This window comes from Brachyistius frenatus, unplaced genomic scaffold (assembly GCF_029030835.1).
Source record: "Brachyistius frenatus isolate BFR_SWC_R1_liver_20210118 unplaced genomic scaffold, ASM2903083v1 Contig_6, whole genome shotgun sequence".
Lineage (NCBI taxonomy): Eukaryota > Metazoa > Chordata > Actinopteri > Embiotocidae > Brachyistius > Brachyistius frenatus.
Window position 1 is genome coordinate 2,946,833 of NW_027210605.1, and position 25,572 is coordinate 2,972,404.

The following is a 25,572-nucleotide window of genomic DNA, read 5'->3' on the forward strand; positions in this document are numbered from 1 at the left end:
GTACCGATCACAGTTAACATACTACAGAATCAGCTTAGGAAGGGAGCCAAGCTGCGCCTGGAGAACTACACTGGTCAGCCTAAAGCATTAAATTCCTTCATTATGGTGGAGTGATGAAGGAGGAAGGGGTGGGGAGTCAGCAGGTATCTGCAGACAGGAACAGAGAGATTACAGTGTGTAAACTGTGTGTTGTTGGGGGTCGGAGGAGAGGGAAGGGTTGAATAATGAGGCCCGACAGGATTTTCAGACAGATGAGTGATATTCAAGGATATGGGCACGGAAAGGCAATGATGGCTTTAGTATTGTGAGTTTATGACCCTTTTAAGTGTTGACCTCACGTGAACTATTAATAACCCCCCAGTGTGTGTGGGAAAAACACACACCAACTTACAAAATGAGGACGCACACAAGCACATACCTTCACACACACACTACACAACGCTGTAAGAGTGATTGGCCCACTTCTGTTGTTTTTACCACAAGCCGCAGGAAAGAGTACAAACACACAAACACAAAGCTGCTATTGTGTGCTCCAGCCTGCACCACAGATAAGAAACGGATAACAGGAGCAGTTATCAGGAGAAAGCAACTAAAGCCTATTCATTTGACTGGATTATTTTGTTTGTGTGATAATCCAATCTAAAGTGATATGACGGACTTGTATCAGGACTTCTCATACCCTACTATTAACATAAAACTAATTATGGACAACACTGCTTCCACCCAATCACCCACTTAAAACACAGCAAAAATCCTAAACCCGTTGACCCTGAGTGAGCCAAATACTGTGGAGCCCTGTTTCAAGTCTCTCCAAATAACAATAATCCTTCTTCATCATGTGTGTCTGTTTTGCTGTTGGAAAGATTTCAGATGGAGTGAAAAAAAAGGTAAAGACCACGTCTTGCACAAATGGAGACAGTTATGCCCGTTCACATACCCTGCAGTACCCCGGGGTACAGTCTCTCTGTGAAAACACACAACCTGTACAGTACATATCAGCCTGAGCCGCGGATACCGCCCGACTGAGATCCAATAATATTTAACCTCACAACATACTCACACTCAATGATTTGCTTTTGTTGTAACAGTGAGCACTCTTTAACATTTTTGTTGTTTAAAGCAAATGAATAAAATCATCGCAAATTAGTATTTTGATGAAACTGTATGCAAGACAAATTTTGAAGGATGTTGGTACAGAGCCAATTAAAATTGATAAGGAAGGCAAAAAAAAAACCTTCATGTTCACTGCACACACATATGTCTTTTTAGACCACATAAAGAGTGAATGACAGTAACAGTCTTTATCTCATTGTGGAGTGTGATTAAAAAAAAAAAAAAAAAAAGGAACAAGCCCAGTTCTTTTGTCTTTTTCCTTTATCTATAGAAAAGTTTGAACAGGTGGAAGCTGACATCACAAATGTACTCCACTCTCACATTATTACTGTTGCTGCGTAAACAAAGATTTAACATAGGATCTGTGTTCAAAAAACCCTATGTTGAGTCAACACATTAATGACTGTGACTTGATTATAAAGTTTCTGTCACTCATCTGGATTTATCGTCATTGTAGGGTTAATCAAATAAGAGCCTCATACAGCCGCTTACAGGGCATGCCTTGTGCTGCAATAATGTGGACTGTTTTCCTTCTGCCAACGTTGGCGAGGCTTAAATGATGTGTGTATGTGTAGGACCATGTGTGCCTGTTTATGTCTCCCCTCTGCGTGCACATACACGTGTCTGGGTTTGTGTGTGTGTGTGTGTGTGTGTGTGTGTGTGTGTGTGTGTGTGTGTGTGTGTGTGTGTGTGTGTGTGTGTGTGTGTGTGTGTGTGTGTGTGTGTGTGTGTGTGTGTGTGTGTGTGTGTGCCCATCACTCAGGCTTCAGCTGGCCAAACCTGGAGGGTTGCGTCACATGCAGAGAAAACTCCTGGCCAGTAAACTAGTCTTTAATTGCTTTGCAACTGAGAACACATTGCCGAGGAAACAAGGGGCTCATTGTGACTGCGTGTTCATCTCAACACACCTCATATTTTGTGCAGACCACTGACCCCCACCAGCATTTACAATAAAAAACAAAACCAGCAATTAAAGTACTGAGTGTGTGCATGCACGCTCACATGCATGCACTTTTAACATGTGTGTCTGCACTCCTATATGCTGATGTATTCCAACAGTAGGTCAAGACGCAGTACGTTATAGCATTTAAACACCAGGGATTAATATGAAGTCAGTTTGCTTACTGGAGGATGTACAACACTGAGCTTCTGTGTTTCACTCTGAAAGCTGTGCATGATGTAATATTAAAAATGAGTGATATTGAAGTGTGTGTGTGTGTGTATGTCTGTATATGTGTGTGTGTGTGTGTGTGTGTGTGTGTGTGTGTGTGTGTGTGTGTGTGTGTGTGTGTGTGTGTGTGTGTGTGTGTGTGTGTGTGTGTGTGTGTGTGTGTGTGTGTGTGTGTTTCACGATAGATCTGCACTGGGTGGCGGTGGTGGTCTTGCTATGATGTAAACCAGATGTGGACTGGATGCATACTATCGTACCCACTGGAGGGAGATTGAACCGTGTGTGTGTGTGTGTGTGTGTGTGTGTGTGTGTGTGTGTGTGTGTGTGTGTGTGTGTGTGTGTGTGTGTGTGTGTGTGTGTGTGTGTGTGTGTGTGTGTGTGTGTGTGTGTGTGTGTGTGTACGTTGGTGCATGCAGAGCGCCAGCATTGATTACAAATCCAATGTAATTTTGCATTGCACCAACCACATTTGGCAGCTCACTGGAATGAGCTCATGCTTCATACGAATGACCCATAAATCACATAGACCTCATGCAGCCACTGCTGTCACAGATCTCAGCAGTTGGAGAATACTGGTATTGTTGCAGTAATTTAAAAGCTGTGTTAGATAAACTAAATGTCAATACTTGCTGATTCTGTTTAACCTGTAAACATATAGGTCTACATGTACTGTATTATGTTTCTGTGGATGTAGAGATTAAGATGAAGGGATGATCACAAGATTTATTTTAAAACCAATTTTCTCAGAGAGGCCACCTGAGAAATGGCTCTTTAATCCTCTACAAGAACACACCAAGTAAATATCCTCTGTTGGACTGGACACTGTCCATTCCCCTTCGGGCACCCACTGTAGAAAACAGAATTAATATGTGTGAATTCAAAATCGACTGAAATGCTAAAACTGGACTATATACACCGGATATAGAGCAGTTAATTATTAACTGATATCTGTTGGAGCAAACACTCTCTTCTTTGTCGTCTTTTGCATTGTTGATAATCACTATATGACCATCAGTGCATGGAAATTGGCTTCAGGTCACACAAACAGAACTGGTTTCTGTAATGCTTCACTGCAGATGGAGAATGTGAAGAAAACAATCTCTACCTGAATGTGTGACAACGATATTGGTGAGCACAATTTTACAGTGTAATATTTATTTGTATGGGCTGAGTGCAACAGTTACGTTTACATTGTGAATTGGACTCTAGAGTCAATATTTGCATTGAGACGATAGCAAACCCCCAACATCATTATGGGTAAGTAAATATTCCCATGACCAATTTATTCTGTAAGCATAAATATTAGCATTCATATCTCACCAGTTCAGAAACAAGCAGTGTGAAAGTGTGACAATAGATCATGAGGCACCTGTCAAACAAAATCCAAAAGAAAAATGACCTCATCTACCACCAGGGACAGACTGGGAATATAAAATGTCCTGGACCTCAGGCTCAGAGCAGCACCAGTTCAGTATCCAACCAAATGTTCCTGAGTTATGGCGCTGAATAATGGCTAGAAAAGTGTTTTTACAGAACATTTTAACATCACATTGATTCTGACCTTTGACTTTTTTGGATTTTAAATGTCATCACCTAATCATGTTATCCTATCAGACATTTCTGGGAAATTTTGTCATAATTACTGAATTTGTGAAATCATGATGACCATTGACCATCAAAACCCAATTAGTTTGTTGCTGAGTCAAAATGAATTATCGTGCCAAGTTTGAAGAAATTAATCAAGATGTTCCTGTGATGTCACCCACAAAATAATGGGACAAATGTAAGGTCACAGTGACCTTGACCTTTCACATTTGACCTAATCAATTCATCCTTAGGACCAAGTAAACATTTGTGCCAAATTTGACAAAAGTCTCTCTTGGTGTTCCAGACATATTGTTTTCACAAGCATGGAAGAGACAGACAGACAGACAGACATATGATTGGATGACCCGTGATTATTGTCAGACTGGAGTTTTCATCTTGTCACAGACCTGCAATGAAAACGCATCTTTTTAACTCTAATTAGGATCTTTGCCAAACTGTCTTAATTCACTTGTTATCTTTTTTGTGTTGTTGTCTTGCAAGGTTCATTTTAACAGTGGTGTAAGAACTGTTGATTAACAAGAAGCACCGGCCTTAATTTCAGTCCATTAATATATTGTACTCTACCCAGTGTCACAATCTAAAAATTAAGTTCAAACAAAGAGCGACAGACAGCAGCAGACAATGACTGTCTTTCTCATCTCATTGGGATGAAACCTCCAGGAAGTGTATTGGTCATCTCCAGCTCACACTGACCTTCTGTCTCAGCAGCAACAGTTGTCACATTCTCACAGACAAGATGCTGCTGCCACCACAGTCTCAATGAGGTGCCACTCTGTTTCAAACACACAAAGCCTCCCTCTGTGCCCCATTCACCCCTGTCTCTCTATATTTGAAGACCTGGACTGAGAGTAAACACTGGTGCATACCTGACATGGCGTGACAACGACAATAAAAAATTGCTGTGGGACTTTCTGGATGCAAAGGGAAGAGGAAAACGTGACTATTGTCCATTCATGTGTACACTCTGAAATGCCATTCCCTTCCTACACCTACATCTTTATGACTTCATATCCTCCTGGTCCTATTGTGGGAAAAGAAGCTGTTTCCATCACAGGAAGGCCCTTTGACCCCTGTGAAAACACTGAGTTTGTCCCCCTTATTTGAGGGCTTTCAATGATTCAGTCCTCATTGGCTGCTTTTTGGCATTTTTGAAGAAATACACACAAACTGGCAACTCTTGAAAATGCTGTTTGTTGTTTTAAACCCAAAATACACTTTCATCCTGTATCTAAGTCTTTGTAATGGGTATCACTAAAATAGAATACATTCTGGTCTCTCTTTTTAAAATCCTCTTTAAACCAGTGACAAGATCAAATACATTTTTTTTGTAAGTCTCGCAGTAAATTTGCCACAACATATAGGAAGCCATCAGCCATCATACAGTAAGAGGCTGATTGACAAAATGGAATAAGTTTTCGCAGCCTTTCAAGTGAAACTAACGTTTCCTTGTTTTGTTTTTTTCATGTGATAGTGAACTTCTTGTAGAGAACATTTCTCATACACTCCATGTGAAATCTTACCATACCCAAGATAATTCCGAATATTTCCTCTCTTTGGTTAGAAAAACCACTCGTGGCTCTTTAATGCCTGTGGAGTATTTAATTTATCACCGTCCATCTTGAACTGTGGTAGATGGAGGTCTGATTTTATTGCTGGTGTCACATGTTAACGAGCACATTTTATGGTGAAAATGATGGAGGGTCACACCACCTAGGAATTAATACATTAAGTGGCTTGATAGCAAGTACATTTCTGGTAGTAGAAGAAGTTTTGTTTTGGGTGGTTCAAAATGAAATACAATGACCAATACACTTAGAACTGAATTGCTCTCTCTCTGGAAGAAGTTCTAACACTTTGATCCATTGGTTTGGTTTTGTGTATGCATGTGCAAGCTTGGGAATAGGGAAATAAATGACTGCCACTCTCCTGGCGTTCATGTCTTCAGGAAGATTGGGTTGCTTCCCAGGTTACTACTGTAAGAAAGGATCAAGTGTCCTCACTACTAAGAAGCTGATGTCACTGAAATGGAATCCATCCATTTTCTGTACCTCTTCCTCACCATGTCTGTCCCGCTGTGTCTAAATCTAATAAAAGTGTGTCCTGTAAAAATCTTGGAGAAGACTGATAGCAAATGATGGGGATGGTTCATGGAGGGGTTAGGGAAATGAAGCTAATTGAGTGGTGTCCTGTTTCACTAAAGTGGATTCATTAACTTAGTCTCTCATCAGTGCAGGACTGTACACAGAGACTCTAAATGCTGATGGCTCCTTTCTGAAACTCTGGGCCAAAGGAAAAAGTGGACACATGCTGTATGTCACTTGGAACATACATTATCCTGAGTCCAAACCGTATAAAGATGAGGAAATAGCGCAGGACAATATCACTGTCATTGACTTGTATTCACTATAAAGTCCACAGTATTCTATTAGCCGGTGCTGATGAGGCTACAGACTTTTAAAAAGTTGGAGGAATTTCCTCTCAGATTTCCATACAGTGTATGGAATCAGTCAAGTGGAGCGGCTAAGAATACTTATCTAAAACTGCTCACAGATGTAGCGCAGAACACATATATCCAGGGTTGGCAGAATGACCATTTATACTGCATAATAAACAAAGAAATTAAGAAAAGACTCATAAGACTTACAGTCAACAGAAACTGTTTTGGTTCAGTAAGTACTCATTCAAGCAGAAAATTCTGTTTTTGGCTCCTACAAAGTACACTGCAATTATTCAATTAATTCTAAGTTAGAATTTTTAATTTAACATTTATTGGTTGGATTGTTTGTTTGCTAACAAACTAACTAACATAAGTCAGATTCACAGATATTACTCATATTTCCCTGACATCTGGACAATGGGCTCGGACAGACATCTGTTTAAGATTGTGCCAGTCATTTCTGTGAAAAATTGTACTTCAGCACCGAGCTGTCTGCCAGAGCGGACAGAGATTTAGAACGGTTTCCTTTTCACCGTCTCCCTGCTTTCCTGAGGTGACAGTTTCTGAAGGGATGAGATGAATCTTCAGCAGGAGCCAAAACACTTCAGCTTCACAGGCTGTCGATCTTTGAATCTGTGCAGCACAAACTGACAAAAGAAAACTGCAAGAGTCTGCCTGATTCCACACTATGTTGTACATACCATGGAATAAGATGAAAGGACATAAAGAACCATAACTCAAAGATGCTTTTTAAGGGTTTTGTTCCTCCACGTATCAACTGGAGCTCACATTGCTCGACAGATCCACCCTCTTTAAGGCTGTTCTAATCCTCTTGGGTCTGGAATATATTTAGGAACTCTTCCACTTATGTGATGTGTCTCTTTGCATGCCATGAAGCTGTGTGTTTTCCTTTCACATTGACCTGCAAATGAAGAGTAAATAAAGCAGGGTAAATGGTGTGTAGTCTGCACACAGGTGAGAAGGACACCGCAGACCAACCATCCAAACAAAGAGGCCAATTGAGACACTGGTCTCTTCCGCCAAGTCTTTCTTCTCAGTGTATTTTTGAAAATGAGTTGCACATTCTTATACGTTTGCTCCACATCTAGTCAACGTCCTCTTACCAATAATTTGAGATAAAATTGTGATCTTCTAGCAAATTTTGTCAGTAAATTATAAAAAAAAATGTAGAATTCTCTGGAACTCTGTACTGTGTTATGTTAATTGTCTTTGTCCCTTGTGGAACATAAAACGACAATCATCTCTGTAGCTCATTGCCTATTTTTGGCAAGCCTCCTCACGTTAGGTTTATCTTGTCTGTCACAGCTCTGTGCTAGGTTTGGTCTTTTAATCTTTCTAATGTCATCAGGAATGCCAAAAAATACCCATATTTTACTCAACTGTGATTATATTTTGTTTCATTTTGGTTTCTTCTGCAAATGTGTCTGGAACAAGTCAAGGAGAGACATTAAAAATTTAACACACCAGCCTCCAAACTGAATAAAATGACTGACTGGTACAAAGAAAGTGACAGCAATCTAGTCTCCCTTAAAGTAAAGGTTTATAGAAATCTCTTCGGTCCGAACAAACGTTGATTCATACACTCATTAAACAGTGACACTCACTTATTATAGAAACTGAAGTGATTTCAGTAATTCCCGGGGAAATCCTACTGAAAGGCGAAGGAGGCAGTTATGCATGAATTCAAGAAGCACATGGAAGTGCAGTAAGACATAAGCGGGGGGTCGGGGTGTGGATCGCCACTGAAGCTGTGGTTGGGATATTTAATGACTGACCGCAGTGAAGCAAGGAGGAGGTCCATTGTGTCCAGACCTGCAGTGTCTTAGTTGGCTGCAGCCACAGCCATGCACATGGCACAGCACACTGGGGCTGTGCTTTGATGTACAGCTGCTCCAGAGCAGATGGAGAAAGAAAAGGAGAGGGTAAAGAAATAAAATGTTTAAGGGATTTAACAGACAAAAACTTAAATTGTTTGACACTGGACAGAAGACAAAGAGAGGGGAATAATGAAAAGAGTTAAGAGAGAATTAAACAACAGAGCTTTTCTGTTTTGAATCTGATTTGAAGCTGTGTCTTTATGTTCAAGTTTGCATTTATCTGAGTGTGTAATAGAGAGAGAGAGAAAGGAAGAATGAGCCATGGAATGAAATTAGTAGTCAGTCCCCCCCCCCCCTTTTACTGCAGAGCAGCCAGGCTGGAGTTGGGGTGGGATATGCAAATACAGCCTGTCTGTCTGCCTGCCCCTTCAGAGGCAGCAGAGCAGCACCCGGCTTCTTGCACACACACTCTCACTCATGCAGAGGGCAGATAACTTGGAGGGTCGAGCCTTGTCAGCAGGTCTCGTACACACTTGCATGTGTGTATATGGAGCTGAAACTTTCCTAGACACACTCATACTGTCTTCCCTCCTTCTTTCCTCTGTCCTGCTCTCCTCTTTCTTCTTTCCCCTCCTCCAGCACACCTTTGTGTTGTTTTCCTTTCCCTCTTCCTCTCCCCTCCCTCTTCAGCCTCACTAGTTTTCCCTCTGCTCTCTCCTAAGTGCTCAGATTTTGGTTAGTGTGCAAGCTGAAGGTGTAGAGGATGAGATGCTGCTGATGCTACAGCTGTTTGGGCTCCCTGTGTCCTTCAGGGCAGACTGAAGAAAACAAGACTTCACGTGTGACGGCGAACAAAACAACACTCTGAGGAACTTAAATCTACAACTTTAACTGGTTTCCCTCACCAGGCAGTTGCATTTTTGAGACTCTGGAATTATCTGAGTTTTTGAAGACTTAGAAAAACAAAACAAAAAAACAACAATGAGGACCAATTTATCTCAACTTATTGCACAGTCCTTTCTCTTAGGAGTTTTGCTCTCTGTGGTGGACAGTAAAGGAACTTTCTATGGAGGCCATGTCAACCCTTTCTATGGAAACAGATACAACCTCTACAAGGCTGGACTCAACCCTCACCACTCACCAAACAAGCCCATGACCCGGCACAAGTAAGTGCTCCGTTTTGGACACACCACAGGCGTGTTTTATTTCTCTCTCCAAGGTGCAGGGTATTGATTTCTAAAAGCATTCCAAGTAGAGTTCAAGCCGGATCCACCTCATACTGTATTTCCCCTAGGAAACCCATGTTACCAGCGAGTTGCAGGAATATGGTTTTAGTTAGGGAATCAGCTTGGTAACCGATCCCTGAATTGACACTCTGTTTCTGTTTTACTCAAAATCAGCCCTTTTCGGTGGTTCACACCTAAAACCATCTGTGGCTAGGGATAAACATTATAGCAACAATGACATGCTGCGCTACGAAAACAAAGCCGTCATTATGGTCTTTATGGTGCAGTGAGGGGACTCTGAGTTGATGACAAGGGTACTGATCCCTCAGTCACTGTGTGTGTGTTCGGGAGGGGAGGGAGGGGTTCTCAATTAGAGGCAGACATACAGTACAGCTGGGCACCCGCTGCCTGAAGGGAGTGGCACAATTCTTCTCCAATCAATACTGAAGCAATAACACTGTGGTCTCAACTGGATTCACATAAAGATGTTTTTTTCTTTACTTCTCCAGAATCAAAACAGACAAGTCTTCTTCTGTTTTCAATCAGTGACATGTGATGAAAAATATGTTGGACACATACTGTCAGGGTGGTTAAACCATATACACAGAGGAAGAATAACAGTACCAAGCTGTATGCATGACATTGAACGTGATAAAGTAGTGAGATAAAACAGAACTCGAAGTTATACTTTGCCTGGATAGAGATGGTTGATATTTGGCCTGCAGGGTCCTTTTGGTTTTTCCTCCATTTTCCTCCTCCCCTTTTTCTTTTGCTTGGCTTCCCATGAGAGCTGTTATGTCTTTGGACAGCTCCCCAGCTACCTGCTGCTTCACTCAAACTGCTACAGAAGACGGCTGATTGCCCTGCCCTGCTCAGTCTGCCATGTACACTCACCTCCACTGAACAGGCTGTCTAGCATCCCTCACCCTGAATCCAATGTCCACATCGTTTAACTTTCTCACTGAACAATGTAATTTCATCCATCCCTATTCCTTACCTTAATTTCCAGTCAACTCATTATCATATGTTTAAACATGTCACAGCATTTATTCCTCATGTAACTTTTCCTACTTGTAAACTGCAATCAATTACTCAGCAATTAACCACACTCATTATTTATTTTCATTATTAGGCGCAGCTCTGTTAAAGGTGACTTTACCACAGTCACACATTCACATAATTAGCTGATGTTTTAGAGTTATTTACTGATCAACTTTACTATTCACTTATCCAGAAATCAGGTGAAGCTTTAGTGAAGCATCAGGGATCACAGACCCTACAGCTCTAAATATAACCAGGGGATTCCTGAATGTTGACTACAGTCAGCAACTCAGCTAAGAAGAAAGACGCTTTGTGTCACATCGTGTATTTACGTACTTACGCCTATCATTTTGAGTGCACATGTACATTCACTCTGTCAGGTATGGAAACATGCAGTGCTCTCAGTAATTACTCGAGACAACACTACTCTGTCGAAGTTCTTGTACTGCACGAGTAAGTATACTAAATATGAGTGTACTAACTCGAGCATGTGATTTAAGGCACGGCTAGAATGTACAAATATGACCATTTTGGAGCTGAAATTTTAACTCCCAGAATGTTAAACGTTGCTTGGAGAGGAATCTGTGATGCAATTACTGAAATTATGGATTGTAAAATTGCAATCCTCAGCACTACTTGAAACTGAATAGAGAAAGGTATGAAGTGCATCAGGTCATACATTCATCGTCACTGTTAATACCTCCAGCATAGTGGGAGCAGATGACAGTAGCCCCAATTTACTTTTTGACAGTGGTGCCAAAGAAGTTTATTTATATTCATGAAAGCTGATTTATACCAGACACATTTCCAGGTCTGAATCCCAAGATTAATAGATTAACCAGACGTTGTAAAGACAGAGTCAGTAATTGCTTGTTGCTGGTAGCTGGTAATATTTCCCAACATGTGAGTCCAACTATAGTGTTTATACAAGAGCTGCTGACCCATCTTGGACACAGCGGGCCCCGGGGACGTGTCAGTGTCGGGCCACCACTACAGATATATGAGCTCAGTTGTTGTCAGCCTGACTGGTCAGTGGAAATAGAGACTTAAAAATAACAGGTGCTATGACATGTGTATGAAAGTTTGAATCTAAGTGTGTACAAACGTATATGGATTTTGTGAAGGATTTCAGTCAAGCACTTTTACAGCTTGTAAATTTTAACCCTTGTTTTTTACTGACCATGCAGTCACATGTACAAAACAGGCTGTATTTTAGTGAGATATTTAAGCATTCTCAGCTGTTGGGGCACCACAGACTTTTTGTCTTCATGTTGAATTATCATCTATGTTTTGGCAGCAAAGCAAGTGATTTGATTTCACAGTCATTCCTTTCATTCAGTCCAACCACTTGCTGCTGTGAGAAAATATATGGCCCTATAGTTGTGGACTGTGATATCTTAGACAGTTACAAAACTGCACTTGTCACAACTTTATTGCAGAGAGGCTTATATTTCTTCATGGGTACAATTGTTTAGGGAGTTCAGATGTCCTAAAGTATGTTTTCATCCAAGGCTTGGCAAAGAGGCAAAAGTAATTCAAAGCAATTGCATTTCAACATTTTGTAATGTTGCCATTTTTGCTTTCACATGTTCTCCCAGACGAAATTATTTGAAAAGATTTAAGAAATATGTACAGTGGCACTGAGGTGCAAAACACAACAACAGAAAAAAAAGAAAAAACTCCCCAAAAACCTGTGGTCCTGAGGTGCACAACACACACACAAAAAAGAAAACACAACCACAAAAATGAGCAGCTTTGAAGTGCAAAACACAAATACAAAAAGAAAAAATGCAACGACAAAAACGTATAGTCCTGAAGTGTAAAGCGCAAAAAGAAAATGAAAAAGCACAACATTAGGGAGCAGTCCTGAAGTGCAACTTGCAGCCCAAAAATTACGGAAATAGAGTCATTAGCTGTTCCATCAACTTTAGCTGCGTTTCCGGAGGATTTCAGGCAGCAGCACCGAGATGGGAAAGCGGCTGTTCTATCAGTTTAACAATCTCTTCAGCAATACATCACTGCTATGTACCGATCCCTAGTGGTATGCCACGCCTTTACCTCCGATAGATGTGCCGAAAGCACAAATTAAAGCTGGCCATAGTTAACGGAGAAAATGTTAGCTTAGCCACCATAGCGAGTTGGACTAATCAATGAAACAAATTCGGTCACCAAAAAGGCAAAAATTCGCATTGATTTTGACATGTTGACTTTATTAATGAACATGATCACACATCACATCAGATAAAACTCCATGTTGCAGAACATTAACCAGGCATGACATCATATTCATTATTAATCACAGATTTGAGAACGGATGAATAATTTCCAACTGCTGCTCGCTGGAGCAGGAGAAAGGCCTAACCCTAATGAGTAACTGGTTCAGGTTCCGTCGCTTGATCATCATCAGTTCTTGAGTTCCACACTTTTTGTGAGCAGCAATCCAAATGCATCGGTGATGTTTTACGCACCTGAAACTGAAGCAGTGAACGCACATCAAAGTTTGTGACAAATTATTGGGGAACAGAGAGAAGCAGCAGGGAGTCATATCCACTGAGTAGGGGTGATGGGGAGTTACAATTGTGATGTTGTGGGCGAGAAACAATGCGTTATCATGGCGCTGTGAGTGGGCGCATTAGAGAACCCAAGTGCCATCGCGCACACACCTTCCTCAGACGTCTCAGATCGTCACAGTAAAGGTTGGGGTTGACGGCCTGACATAGGAGATGAATTAATGCTGCACAGCCCCAGGAATGTAATAGAAAGCCCACCTGGTTGTGCACCTGACCTGGTGCACCTTTCTTTGGTCTTGGGCAGTGACGTTCCACCCCTCTAAAGCGTGAATGTTTTTTTCTGTTTGTTTTGTGTTTTGCACCTCAGTGCCACTGTAAATATGGTAAATTGTTAAACGATTCTGTACATATAACTGTTGTACACCACCTTTATTCTGTGTCACACATTCCTGTGTCCCAAAAGAGAAGGGCAGACTTAAAAACGGTATCCTCCATCTCACAAGCATCTCTCATGTTGCACTTTGCCACTACAAAGCAGGTGAAACATAATCCAACAGCCATATATTTATTACTGGGAAATGGGTTTGTGTAAATCAATTAGGATCCTAGAAGATGCCACATGTCTTCACTGATCAGATTAGAGACATATTTGAAGGTTGAAACCAGTCTCATATCTATCCATTAAGGCCAATCACCTGCTTAGCTTACCATAAAAAAAAAATAGAAGTCCCTCTCCTAACATTAATTAAACCTTTAAAAACCAAATAATTTTTTCCAGGAGAAAAAAAAAAAAAAAATCCTCTAACGCCCTTAAGTGGTTTAGGTGTATACCTAAACCACTTCATTCAGTATCATATAATTTCTATACAAATTTACACAATATCTATTCATGAAAAGCTAAACCTTTGTTGAAGAGCCTCAAAATGCAATACCAGTGAGGGCCACAAGGGGCTGGCTCCAAAAAACATCTTGCTCCATAGACTCCCATTCAACTTGAAATATATAAATATTTTGTTCATATCATTATAGTGTCAAGCTAAAGTCACTCCTTCTGATCAGTGCTCTGGTGGTGCTTCAGAAAGTAATTTTGTGTTTAATTAGAAATTAGGCTCTAAAGAGAGGTATGTTCGATAGCATGTCTGGTTCGATTGACATGCCAGGGGTGCAGTCAGATTTCCAGTTTAGGTAGGCAGGTTTAGTGTCCTCCAGTTCTTAGTCAAGTGAGATTCACCCTTTGCTTCTCCCCAGTTCATCCAAAACACCATCACTTCTGGCTCAAACAAGATGGCGATTGCCAAAATGCCAGATTCGAGGCTTCAAAACAGCACTTCCACACTGGTTTTACTTTTCAGGCCTGGCAGCTACTTCCACTTTTATACTGTCTATAATTCAGCAGTGTATTTACACCCAAATTAAGCATTGTACATGTTGCTTACGCTTATGGCACATACGGTACAGTGAGTCTAGCAAATCTAATAATTATTTTACTTCAAAAGCTCAGAGTTTAGTCAAAGAAGATTATGTGCTTTGGTAAAACAAACAAAAATCACTACTGGTGACTACTATTTGAGCCTCTCTGTACAATGTAACAGAAATACTACTGTTAAAGAAAACAACTTATGAGAAATAATGTTGATCTCAAATTTTACTGAATAAAGGTTGCAGAAGATGACAATAGCCACATGATTTCATTGCTTTAACAATGATTAGAGGTGATTCGAGAAACATATGAGTAATGGTCTGGCTACAATAATTGGAGGTGACTTGCTTCTGAATGACAGAGAGATAATCTTGGTCTTAGAATTGGTAGTATCACGTATTTCCTGTCACCCAAATCATTAGCCACAATAGCAGTCGCAATCCTCAAGACAATTTGCAAGAAATGGGCATTGTTAAAAGCATATATGAAACTAGATGGACCCTGGAGGAAACCTGTTAGCCTATAGACACAGTTGTTATAAGTCCTATTCAAGATTGCATGGTTCTCTATCTGGCCCTCTTCAGTCATAAATCTGTCAGAGCCAACAGCAGTGGCCGGGGTTCAAACAGTCAGGAACCCCTGCAGGTGAGAGTGTGGTTAGTAATGAGGAAGGTGAGCCCTTCACTGCCACAGTGTCAAAACAAGTGAGGCAGTGGAGGGAGAAGTGGCGAGGTAGAGGGCCAGACAAGTTGGGCATTATGAGGTAACATAGACGAGATGTCTGAAAAAAAAAAAATCAAGTCATAATAGTGTTAGAAACACAGGGAAGACCAAAACCTGGTATAATTAAACAGGGATAACCTGCAGTTTTTATATTTCAATGAAAAAAAAAGTTATGAGGAAGAAGGGGGGGACTGAAAGGTGAGCTGATTTGGATCCAGCACAGGGTGGAGGTGTAGCAGCAATAATATTTGCCGACAACGCTCCACATGAGAATCTGAGACGGGAATTCTGCTTTCCCCCTGGGAGGCTGTGAAGTGATTTAGGAACTGCAATGCTATACTGGAAATATTCACTCTGGGAGCAGAAAAGCAGTCAGAAAATGCCATGCTCCAATGACAGAAAAAAGACAATATTTAGGAGTCAGGAGAGTGAGAGAAAGCCAAGAGAAATAGTACGTGTGGCTTACCTGTCACAGTGAAAAGAGGTGAAGACTATTTTGATATTAACTGGGGAGGACAGATTAAAGGCAGGTGAAGCAGGGATACACAGCGTTTAACACATGCATGATACTGAATTAGTTAAATCACTTGGGATTGGGTGGTTCAGTGAGGGTGTGGATCAGCTGGATACTTAGTTTTTCATATTTGGGTGTTTTCTTGCTGTTGTCAGTGACACAAAATAGAAGTGTTTCGAATCAAATATATGGAAGATTAGACATACAGTATCAATTGACAGCATTTATGGAGCATTGTGCAGACAAGTCACACTTTTCATTTGTGATACATCACAGTATGTAATCCTTGTTTTACACTTGCAGTGTACAACTTTTTGCGACCCCTTCTGGCGGTCAGAAAAATGATAAAAACATATAATAGCTCCATAACCCTCAGAAATGATTCTACAAATACTAACCTGTCCAGGAGCAGTAATGCACTATCTGTATCTGCCCTTAGTACCTTCTCTTCAGCACTCCAACGAGGAAAAGCCACATCGATGACTATCCGTGGTGGTTGGGTGCTCATCGTCAATAGCTTTCTTTTTCCACCTAAATCTTTTTTCTAATTGCAGAGGTTCTCTCTTGGTTTGTTGTCGCTTTTGACTTAGATGGTAGAGCGCGTTGCTTACTAATTGTAAGATTGGTGGTTCAATCCCCGCTTCCTCCTGTTTGCATGCCGATGTGTCCTTGGCCCTTGTTTGCACCTGCTGCTCCCCCCTCCCCCCTTCAGATTTGACAAAATGTGGGAATGTTTTACCAGACACCAGATTTAAAAACTCAGTGAACTGTGAAATACAAAGAGATTTACCTGGTGGTGATTGCGTGAACTACTTTGGCAACGGCTTAAATGTAAAGGGTGTTCATTTATACATAAAAGTCTCGCACTTTCGTGGTGTAATTAACGGTAGCGGCCAATGACATATCTACGTGTAAACATGTACGGAAAGCACCACAAGGCCAAAGTGCAGCTTCACGAAGCAGCTAGCATGACGGCAGTCTTGTTTGGATTCATTAGCATTGAGAGCAAACTTCGTGGTCCTGTGACCTACTTCCCTAGTCCATTTCTAGATCACTCAGGTCCTCTGACCAGATGCTTATCCTGTTCCACGGGCAAAGTTTAAGGCACCTCATACCCTGTTGTTGCCCCAAACGAACAAATGGTTTATTTGTCTCATTCATTTGACCTCTTAAATTCTTCACTTTCAAACTTCATTTCTCTTTGACGAATCATATTAAGCTATGCAATATCTTGTCTGGCATATTTAACAAATGGAAGATGTCTGATGTATTTTACTGCCACTGTTAATTATGATAATCTATTGCGGTTGTGCATGTTTGCCAGTGCCTGTTGTTTTTAAATGTGAGCCATAAATAAAGTTGACTTGACCTAGGTGGCTTTTACTGTCTGAGCACTTAGGGGGTTATCCTGTGTGGCCAACCCTTCCCCTCTGTTGCCCATGAGTGCTAAAACAAACAGCAGAAAGTATTTAACACCAGTCTCCTTGTGCCACATTGGTTAAGAGATGAGGTATGGAAAAAGCTCAGAATAGGCTATCACTCTCTTCTCTTCTCCTCTCCATGCTCTTCATATTCCCCTGATCTCAAATCAGGACTTCTGATTTCCCTTAAAGTGTCCCAGCTGGAGATCCTCCCCCACACGCAAGCAGCCCAAACAAAGTTCTCACCTCCCGTGCAGCTGCTGGACATGGCTGAGACTATTACAAAAATCAATGCACTTTTCATCTCACATATGACCACTTACACATCACGGGTTTGTATTTCTGGTGTTAAGCTTCTGCAGGCATTTCCCTGCAGAGCAGTGTGGTCTCTCTGGGTGTGAGATTAAAGGGCCAAGCAGTTCATTGTTCTGTTTTGTGTCTATAAAATGTGCAGGTGTGTGTGTCATTGTCAGCTTACACACATTATCACTATCTTTCAAGTTGAAACTCAAGTCTTACAGAGCAGGGGAGGTGACCTCCTCTTGCCCTCACTGACACTGCAGCACAGAGGGACAGGATTTATTTCAACATTCAACTTTGAGTCTCACAAAGCCAGATTCCGCCTACCCCCCCATGTCTGTGAGACACTGAGGATAAAATATCACTCAAATGACATTGACAGATCTGTGAAAACAGGCAAAGGCAATGGGAGAGAGAGTGAAAGGCAGAAACAGAAACCTATGCACAAGAGAAATGGTTTTTTTTGGGTTTTTTCCCCTTCTTCTCATGTACATCTGGATTCCTGCACTTTTCAGACATTGTGTGTGAATCTGAAGGTCACTGCCCCCCCCCCCCCCCCCCCTCCCCAGATGTGCACCTGACAAACAAACCGGTGAACACGATCACTTTTCACTTCACTGACTGGCCCTGCCTGTAAGTGTGTAAGAAGGGGGTCACACATTTAACTGACATCCACTGGGGCTGCTCTCCATCAGCTGTCACAAATCCTTGTATGCCTTTAAGAGCTTTTACACCATCTCTCTCATACATAAAAAAAACAAGTCATAATTCTCCTTGATCCAGTCAGTAAATCTTTAATTTCATGAGGAGTAAACCATAGCCATTAAATCTGAGTATATTATACAATGTAAACCACTTGCTATAATGCTGATATTCTGTGGATGACAATATTGTTTTTTTTCCCAAACTCCAGGAATCTATAACAACTTCTACAAATATGTTTGTGCCAAATACCTCACATGTTAAAATTTGTTTTAATTTATTTTGGCACCAAAGGCTCCGTGTGTTCTCTGCAAAGCATTCTGAGCAGCAGATGACAGCACAGGGAGTGATCAGTGTTAAACTCAGAGACTGCAGGTGGGGTGTTAGAACAAAAACAGCATGAAAGCAAATTATTAGCAGCATTGCCACATTACAGGAGTCCTCCTATTTGTTTGGTTTTCACGAGAGGGAAACAGTACCAGAAACAATGAAGCAGCCCTGTTTGTTTAAGCTTGCAGCCTTCATTTTATGAACCTAAGCACCATGCGATACATCCTTCCAGCCAGAATTCCCTTGTTTTTGTTACGGTGAGAAAATCATCTGCAGCAACCAAATTGCACGTATGAGTTTAAAGTGCTTTGAGAGCTCCCATCATACCACATCAGTTAAGGTCGTAACTGCCACTTCCTTAACAACACATGACCTGGCAGCAGGTTGTCAGGCTGGTATGAAAGGAGCTCTGTCATTCTGACTCCTGCCCTTTTCCTTCTACTGCTATTAACATATGTCAACAGAGGGAGAGCGGACACACACACACACACACACACACACACACACACACACACACACACACACACACACACACACACACACACACACACACACACACACACACACACACACACACATAAAAAACACTGTCAACATGGTCAGCAATTTGCAGAAAGCTGCAGCAGTGCATTGGTTTCTCACAGATTCTAACAGGCTGTCCTGTCTGTTAGCCCTCTGAACCTGTTAACTTGGCGCATAGAACCTCCTCAGCCCCCGAGTCTCTCCCTGCTGCTCCAAACACTTCTATTTGTCCTGAAACAGCTGTGGAGCAACGTTAAGTACTGCATGTGTTACTAAATGCTCCCCTCTGAATGTAAGAAATGCTTCACATGTGGGCCTAAAGAGCACAGATCATCATTTCCTGTGTTGCGCAGAGGCCAGGGGAACATTTAGCAGTTGCTATAGCTGCACTGGCAATAAAGAGTGGGAGAGGGACAGAGAAGGTCCAGGTCCAGCTCCAGCTCCAGTTCCAGTGTGATGCAACAACTGCTCAAAAGTAGCTACAGTGAAGTTAACCTCTGCCAAGCAGGTTCTGTTTTTGGTGTGGTTTGCATGTTTGTCAGGTGGATTGTGGAAAATCTACAAGCCCGATTTACATGAAATTTGGTGGAAAGGTGAAGCATGGGCTAAGGAAGAACCAATTAAATTTTGAAGTGGATTCAAATTAATTTTCACTTTCATTTAGATTGCAAGATTACTAAATGCCAAACATCTTAAAATCCAGTAGATGGCAGCAACGTTCAGTAGTGACAAAACATAGGCCATGTTAGAAATGCAGTGACTCAAACCAGATAGAACAAGCAGTCAGTATGGAGAAACGTAAGCAGTACAATTGTTACATAACTACAATTGTAAATATATTCAGACACATAAAGTGGTTGCGGATGTAGATTTGCATGTCATAGAAGAGTGAACTGTTAGCCTTGGCAAAGGTCTGCACTCTCTGTGTGCTCTTCTAGTTATGTGTTTGATTGTAGATGCATCAGAGCATCCTCCAGGATTGAAAACAGCCTATGTGATATTTCTTGACAATGAATTCCCATGTTTATCTCAATGGAAACAAAAGACAAACGAAGAAGCTCTCTGCAAACCCTTTGTCATCACTATGACTGATGTCAGCAGTTTTATGGTTTGGATTAAACAATGAATTGCTACTTAATATAATTCATCCATATGCAACATATACTGTAGGTCTTCTGTAAAAGGTCTTCAAAGCTTCTATTATTTTATAAAACATACCAGATGCATCATCTATCATGAACATACATCATATTAGTTTAAGAAAGCATCAATCATAAAAAAAAGAAAAAACAGCAACAAGGGAACAATCAAAATGCAGACTCAGAATGAGAAGAAAAAAATTTACTAAACGACTATAAACCACGAGATAAATAATACAGTAAAGCTTTAACGGAGTCTGAACTCAAGGGAGGCTTCATTTTTGAACAGCATATTTGTCAGGAAGAAGTAATCTAATGATGCAGAGGTAGGTGGAGTAGCAGCATGCTTTGAACTATTACTTACTGTGAAAGATTTGATTTTTCAGCAATCATGTCTCTACTCAGAGCGAGACATTTTTTGAGAAAAGAAATAGCAATAAAATGGACCCTTGCCAAATTTAAAACACTCAAGGATTTTGTTTATTTGGTCTCATCCCTCAAGGTGACGCGTGTGTTTGGTATCTACATGTACAGTATATTGCTGTGCTTCTTTACTTGTCCTACTGTTGCACCACATTTTGCCATTACATAGATATTTACTTCAGTGCTTCTACTTGTTTGAGTCCAACCTCCCTCTGCTGTCCCCACAGAAACCACTGTGCCTACGTGGTCCAGAAGAACATCACATGCACCATGCAGGATGGTGTGGCAACCTATGTGAAGGCTGAGTATACAACCAAGTGCATCTGGGGTCAGAAATGTCCTGTTGTCATGTAAGTTATTCAAAGGAAATAACAACATGTAAACATTGCAAAATGCTATAAATCAGTTTACAGCCCAGTGTGAGTGCACATGAGGTTTTACTTTTTAAAAAAAAATTTTTATGGGGTTTATAGTGTGTAATTATTACTCTCCATTCAACAAACTGCAGCACAGAGCACTGTGGAATATACTGTAGATCAACATTGACATACCACATGTCAATGCTGCCCTCTAGTGTTCAGAAGTTTGTTGCTCAAATACTGATTTAGACTCAGCTGTGTGCAAATCCATTGGTAGTCAGAGTCCTTTGACAAAGAAATGCAGTAAAAAAATGGATTGTTTATTCAAGTGAATATTGCACAACTAAGGAACACTAGCAGAACCATTTGCATATGCATAAAAATGATGATGAGCTCTTTATTTCTCGATTATTCTGGTTTAGACGTTGTACTTGTTCCTTACCTGAACCCTATCTTTTTTAAAAAAAAATATTCAGCATTGTATTATTTTGCAGTATGAAGTAATACTTTAAAACTTTACTTGAATGTTATCTGCCCTTGAAACCACTATGTGTTCCCCACACAGGGGAAATTAGGGTGGATTTTATCCTTAAAAAGATTAATCAATGTGTGTGTGTGTGTGTGTGTGTGTGTGTGTGTGTGTGTGTGTGTGTGTGTGTGTGTGTGTGTGTGTGTGTGTGTGTGTGTGTTTGTGTGTTAGTGGAGAGAGTTTGAAATTCAGCTTGAACGAGATAACATTGAAGTTGGGTGCTGACTCAGGTCCGATCCTCTGATGCCACATCATTTACACCACACTTTATTTAATCTCCTAATATTCCTCTAATCCATATTTAATCCCATAGAGAACAACTTCATCCCTTTATCTCTGCTGGAGCTCTGTGCTCTTAATGAGTTAAAACAAAAGCAGTTCAGATAGAACCTGGTATACTGTATGTCAGCTATTAATAAGATACTCTTATCGTCTGATAGTAAACACATTTGTTTATCATATTTACTTCAGGTACAGGACATTCTACAAACCAAAGTACAAAGTGGGTTTTAAAACAGTGACCGAGCTCGAGTGGAGATGTTGTCCCAGCTACTCCGGAGAAAACTGCCACGATGGACCCACATCACTGCCTGACGTCATGATGCCACCCTTTAAGGGTGCAGGTTTTCCCCATCGCCCGGGTTTGAAGGGCTTCCCCCATGGTGCTACACCCCCTGTGGACCAGAGGCCTGGAGGAGGGCAGGTGGAGCCAGGCAGACCCTTCCCCAGTGGGCCCAACAACAGACCAATACCTACAGGGCAACTGCCTGCTGGGAATGGCAAACCAAACTTTGGTGAGAGCTGAACTCCAACTGGTCGATTGTTAAATCACCGAGCCTAGTTTTCTGCCATTCAATTTATTGTGTCTTTTGGTATTTGTGCATGTGTGCATGAAAGCAGCCACTTTGGATATTACACATTTAAAAAAGGTTCTAAAACATTCTCCTTTCTCTTATTACGCTTGAAAATACAGGAAACAAATTTGGCATTTCAGGGGTGACGGGTGAACGTCTGGATCAGGTAGAAGAGGACCTGCGTCGACTCACCCAGGGTCTCGACACTCTCAATGGAGTAGTAGCTGGCCTCGAGGAGCGCCTGCGCACATCCCTCCGGGAAGACACCAATAAACTCCTGGTGTCTCTGCTGCCCAACACTCCCCGTGTGCCCGACTCCACAGTGGAATTTGGGGTGATCCCAGATGGCAACCCCGGTGGACTGGACGGAGGAGAAAGCTTCAATGGGTTCGGAGACTTAGCAGGGAGAGTGACAGAAGTGAAGGATGAGCTGAGAGCCAAGACTCACATTCTAGAGGAAATTCAGGTATCAATATGATGGATTAGTTGACACACAGTTTTTGTACAGTTTGAAAGGAATCATTTATCTTACTCCTGCCTTTATACATGCTGGTTGTGTCTCCTTCTCTCCTCTGTGTGTATTTAGGGGATGGTCCTGGGTCATGACGGTCAGTTAAAGAGATTGTTGGAAGGAGCCAGAGGCAAGCCCATCCCTGCCCCTGGCTCCACCCTTTATCTAGAGGAGATCTTAGATGCCAAGCTGGCTGGGGTGAGAGCTGAGATCCTGGATGGATTTGAGCGCCGGCTGACCGGCCTGGAGAACCTCTGTGATGAGAAGATCGGTGAGGTGCAGAGGCTGTGCCACAGGGAGCACATGGATGGCCAGGAGCAGATGCAGCAGTCTCTGGATGGCAGAGAAACTGGGCTCAGGGAGGAGTTGGGCACTTTGCAGGCTCAGATTCAGGGTCTAACTCTGACCGAGAGCTGCTGCGGACAGGTATGGCATGAATGCGATGGTAATATAATCAACGTGCTATCAAATGTGATCTGAACAAAGAGAAACCAAATGAAGAAACCAAAATGTAGGTTTTAAAGAATAGTTTGCATTTGGGGGCAGTGGGCTACTTTACTTTTTTTATTTATTTTTTTTTTTAACAAGATTTAGATGTCTGGATAATAAAGAGGAAGTCCAGAGGAAGAAGGAATACAGTAGCCAGTCTTTGTCTAAGATAATTCATTTACAAATTATATGTCTGTGGTTTTATGAAAACAAAACAAACAAAAAAAACATATAAATGAACATTGTTATGTTGGGAACCTGGAAGCTGTTTCCGCTTTTTTTCAGTAATGCAATGTAGTTACATTGTATCTCCGAGCTGTAGTTTCAGCTTTTTTGCACAAACATGACACCATTAATCTTCTCCTCTAATCCTCAAAGAGAAAGCAAATCAGATTTCAGAAAATACAAAACTATTCATTTAATACATTTGAGTCTATGATACTAAAAGGGGAACATCACAAAATAGTTAAAATGTACGTGGGATATTTGGGAAAAATAACTAAAAATAATTTGATTATTGCAGGTGAACAGCTTGTCTCAGCGCGTGCTGCTTCTGGAGGAGTCTGTTAAAGGTTTGACAGAATCTCAGAGACAGATGCAGACGGCCCTCACTGAACAGAGCATCCACGTAGAAACTCTGATCGAGACCCGCCTGGTGGACATAGAGGGCCGACTCAATGCCACCAGTGGTGGACCTGATGGAGTAGACGGGCTTCCTGGTGGTATAGACGGCTTCAAGACCCTGCTGGAAGACAAGCTGAAGACTCTAGAGGAGAGAGTGTTTGTGGCTGTGGAGGAGCTGAGTAATGCCACTGCCCCGGCTCTTCTGGAGGGTCAAGTGGTCCCTGCACTGGAGACGGAGATCGAGTCTGTGAGGAGGAGAGTGGAGGGAGACCTGAGTGGAATTCAGAAACAGTTAATAGACCTGGAGCTCCTCTGCACCTCCTCTTGCTCACCTTCCACCCCACCAGGAGGGGGTGTCAGTGATTCTGGAATAGAGGAGGACTGTGAGGGGATGGGAAAGGAGATGACAGACCGTCTGGACTCCCACTCGAACCAGCTGCACCGCCTAAACAACACTCTGCAGAACCTGCTCTTCCGGATCGCCCAGGAGGATGCAGAGGGCTTGGTCCAGGGAGAGATCACACTACTAAAGGTCAACATCAACTCTGTGAACCGCACTCTGAAGGGCCTAAAGGACTCCATCAGCTTCATTACCACTGAAGTGGGACACGCTAATGCATCATGGGAACAGAGGGAGCACCAGATAGTCAATCAGGTGCAGGGAATCACCAAACTAATGGGCCACCAAGCCTCCCTGCTTGGGTCCGGGGAGAGGCGGCTGGCCCAGCTGAAGGGAGAGCTGGTGGCCTTGAAGAGACAGTTAGCCGGAGAGCTGCAGGGCTGTCGCAGCACAGCAAAAGAGGTGCAGAAGGAGGTGAAGGACGTGGACAGCAGGGTGAGCCATGTAGAGGGCCAGTGCAGCAGCCTGGGGGAGCTGGCAGAGCACCTGGAGAGGATCAGGGCAGAACTTGAGAGACACTCTGACTCCTATCTGGCGCAGGTGAATGGCACCTTGGCCAACCATTCAGAACAGCTATCCAAGCTGAAACGGGAGGTCAAAGACTGCGCGGCCAAGGAAGCAGCCAACCAAAAAGAAGACCAGTAGCATTGAACTACAGGATTTTTTGAAGACTCATGTGTGCTTCTTATCTAGGCTCAAGAGACTTCCTTTGCTTTCTCCTCTCTCGTCCAATCCCATCTGCACAGATGCAAATTAACTGAACTGATGAAAGTCATTCCCCTGAAGCTCCTCACCCCAGTGCCTCCAGATGTCCTGTGGGTATTTAGTTTAGTGATGTGAGGAGAGGCAGACGCAGAACACAAAGACACGCCTAAGGTTGTATAACTGGGCAATATTTCCCCTTGAGATTTTACTTTATAGGGCATTTGTTTTTCTGATCATGATTGTTTTGTTTAGACATTGTGCCTTTTTTTCTTTTTCTGTTTTTTTTTTTTTTTAACTTATATGAAGTGACTGCATTATTATGATGTTAAACTGTTTGTATTAGAGAAATAACAAAACAAACAAAACGCTGCTACGGGTTTCTGCTGACTAGCACACTCGACATCCTCTGTGTGGACATTGTCTGGTCTTTTTAAAGAATACTGTATGTCATCTTGGTGCTATTTACGTTGCTATTTACGTTTTTGTAAACGTTTGTTTTACGCGTTTGAGAATGGCTGATATATTTCTGCTTTTGGCCGTTGTGTTTATTTCCTGCCGCATTGCTCCAAGTTGCAGAGAAGTTCCAGAATTCACCAGTGGAGGACAGTGAGAACACATTACATGGCATGGTAGATGGAAGAGAAATAAAATCTGAAACACTCG

At 41.9% G+C, this 25,572-nt stretch overlaps 1 protein-coding gene across 1 annotated transcript; it reads left to right on the forward strand.

Moving 5' to 3' along the window:
* Positions 1-8,667: 8,667 nt before the first annotated feature.
* LOC138636656 (EMILIN-3) lies at positions 8,668-25,572 on the forward strand. Its single transcript, XM_069724783.1, has 6 exons — positions 8,668-9,333; positions 20,666-20,788; positions 21,798-22,120; positions 22,300-22,646; positions 22,767-23,117; positions 23,704-25,572. The coding sequence occupies exons 1-6, from the start codon at positions 9,149-9,151 to the stop codon at positions 24,847-24,849; spliced, it is 2,475 nt and encodes an 824-aa protein (XP_069580884.1). The 5' UTR covers positions 8,668-9,148; the 3' UTR covers positions 24,850-25,572.

What these genes read in the sequence shown, in the direction of transcription:
- LOC138636656 (XM_069724783.1), top strand. Translation starts at nt 9,149, where the DNA reads ATGAGGACCAATTTATCTCAACTTATTGCACAGTCCTTTCTCTTAGGA. An exon ending in AAGCCCATGACCCGGCACAA is followed by an intron (nt 9,334 to 20,665) that starts GTAAGTGCTCCG and finishes CTGTCCCCACAG; the next exon opens with AAACCACTGTGCCTACGTGG. An exon ending in GAATGGCAAACCAAACTTTG is followed by an intron (nt 22,121 to 22,299) that starts GTGAGAGCTGAA and finishes TTGAAAATACAG; the next exon opens with GAAACAAATTTGGCATTTCA.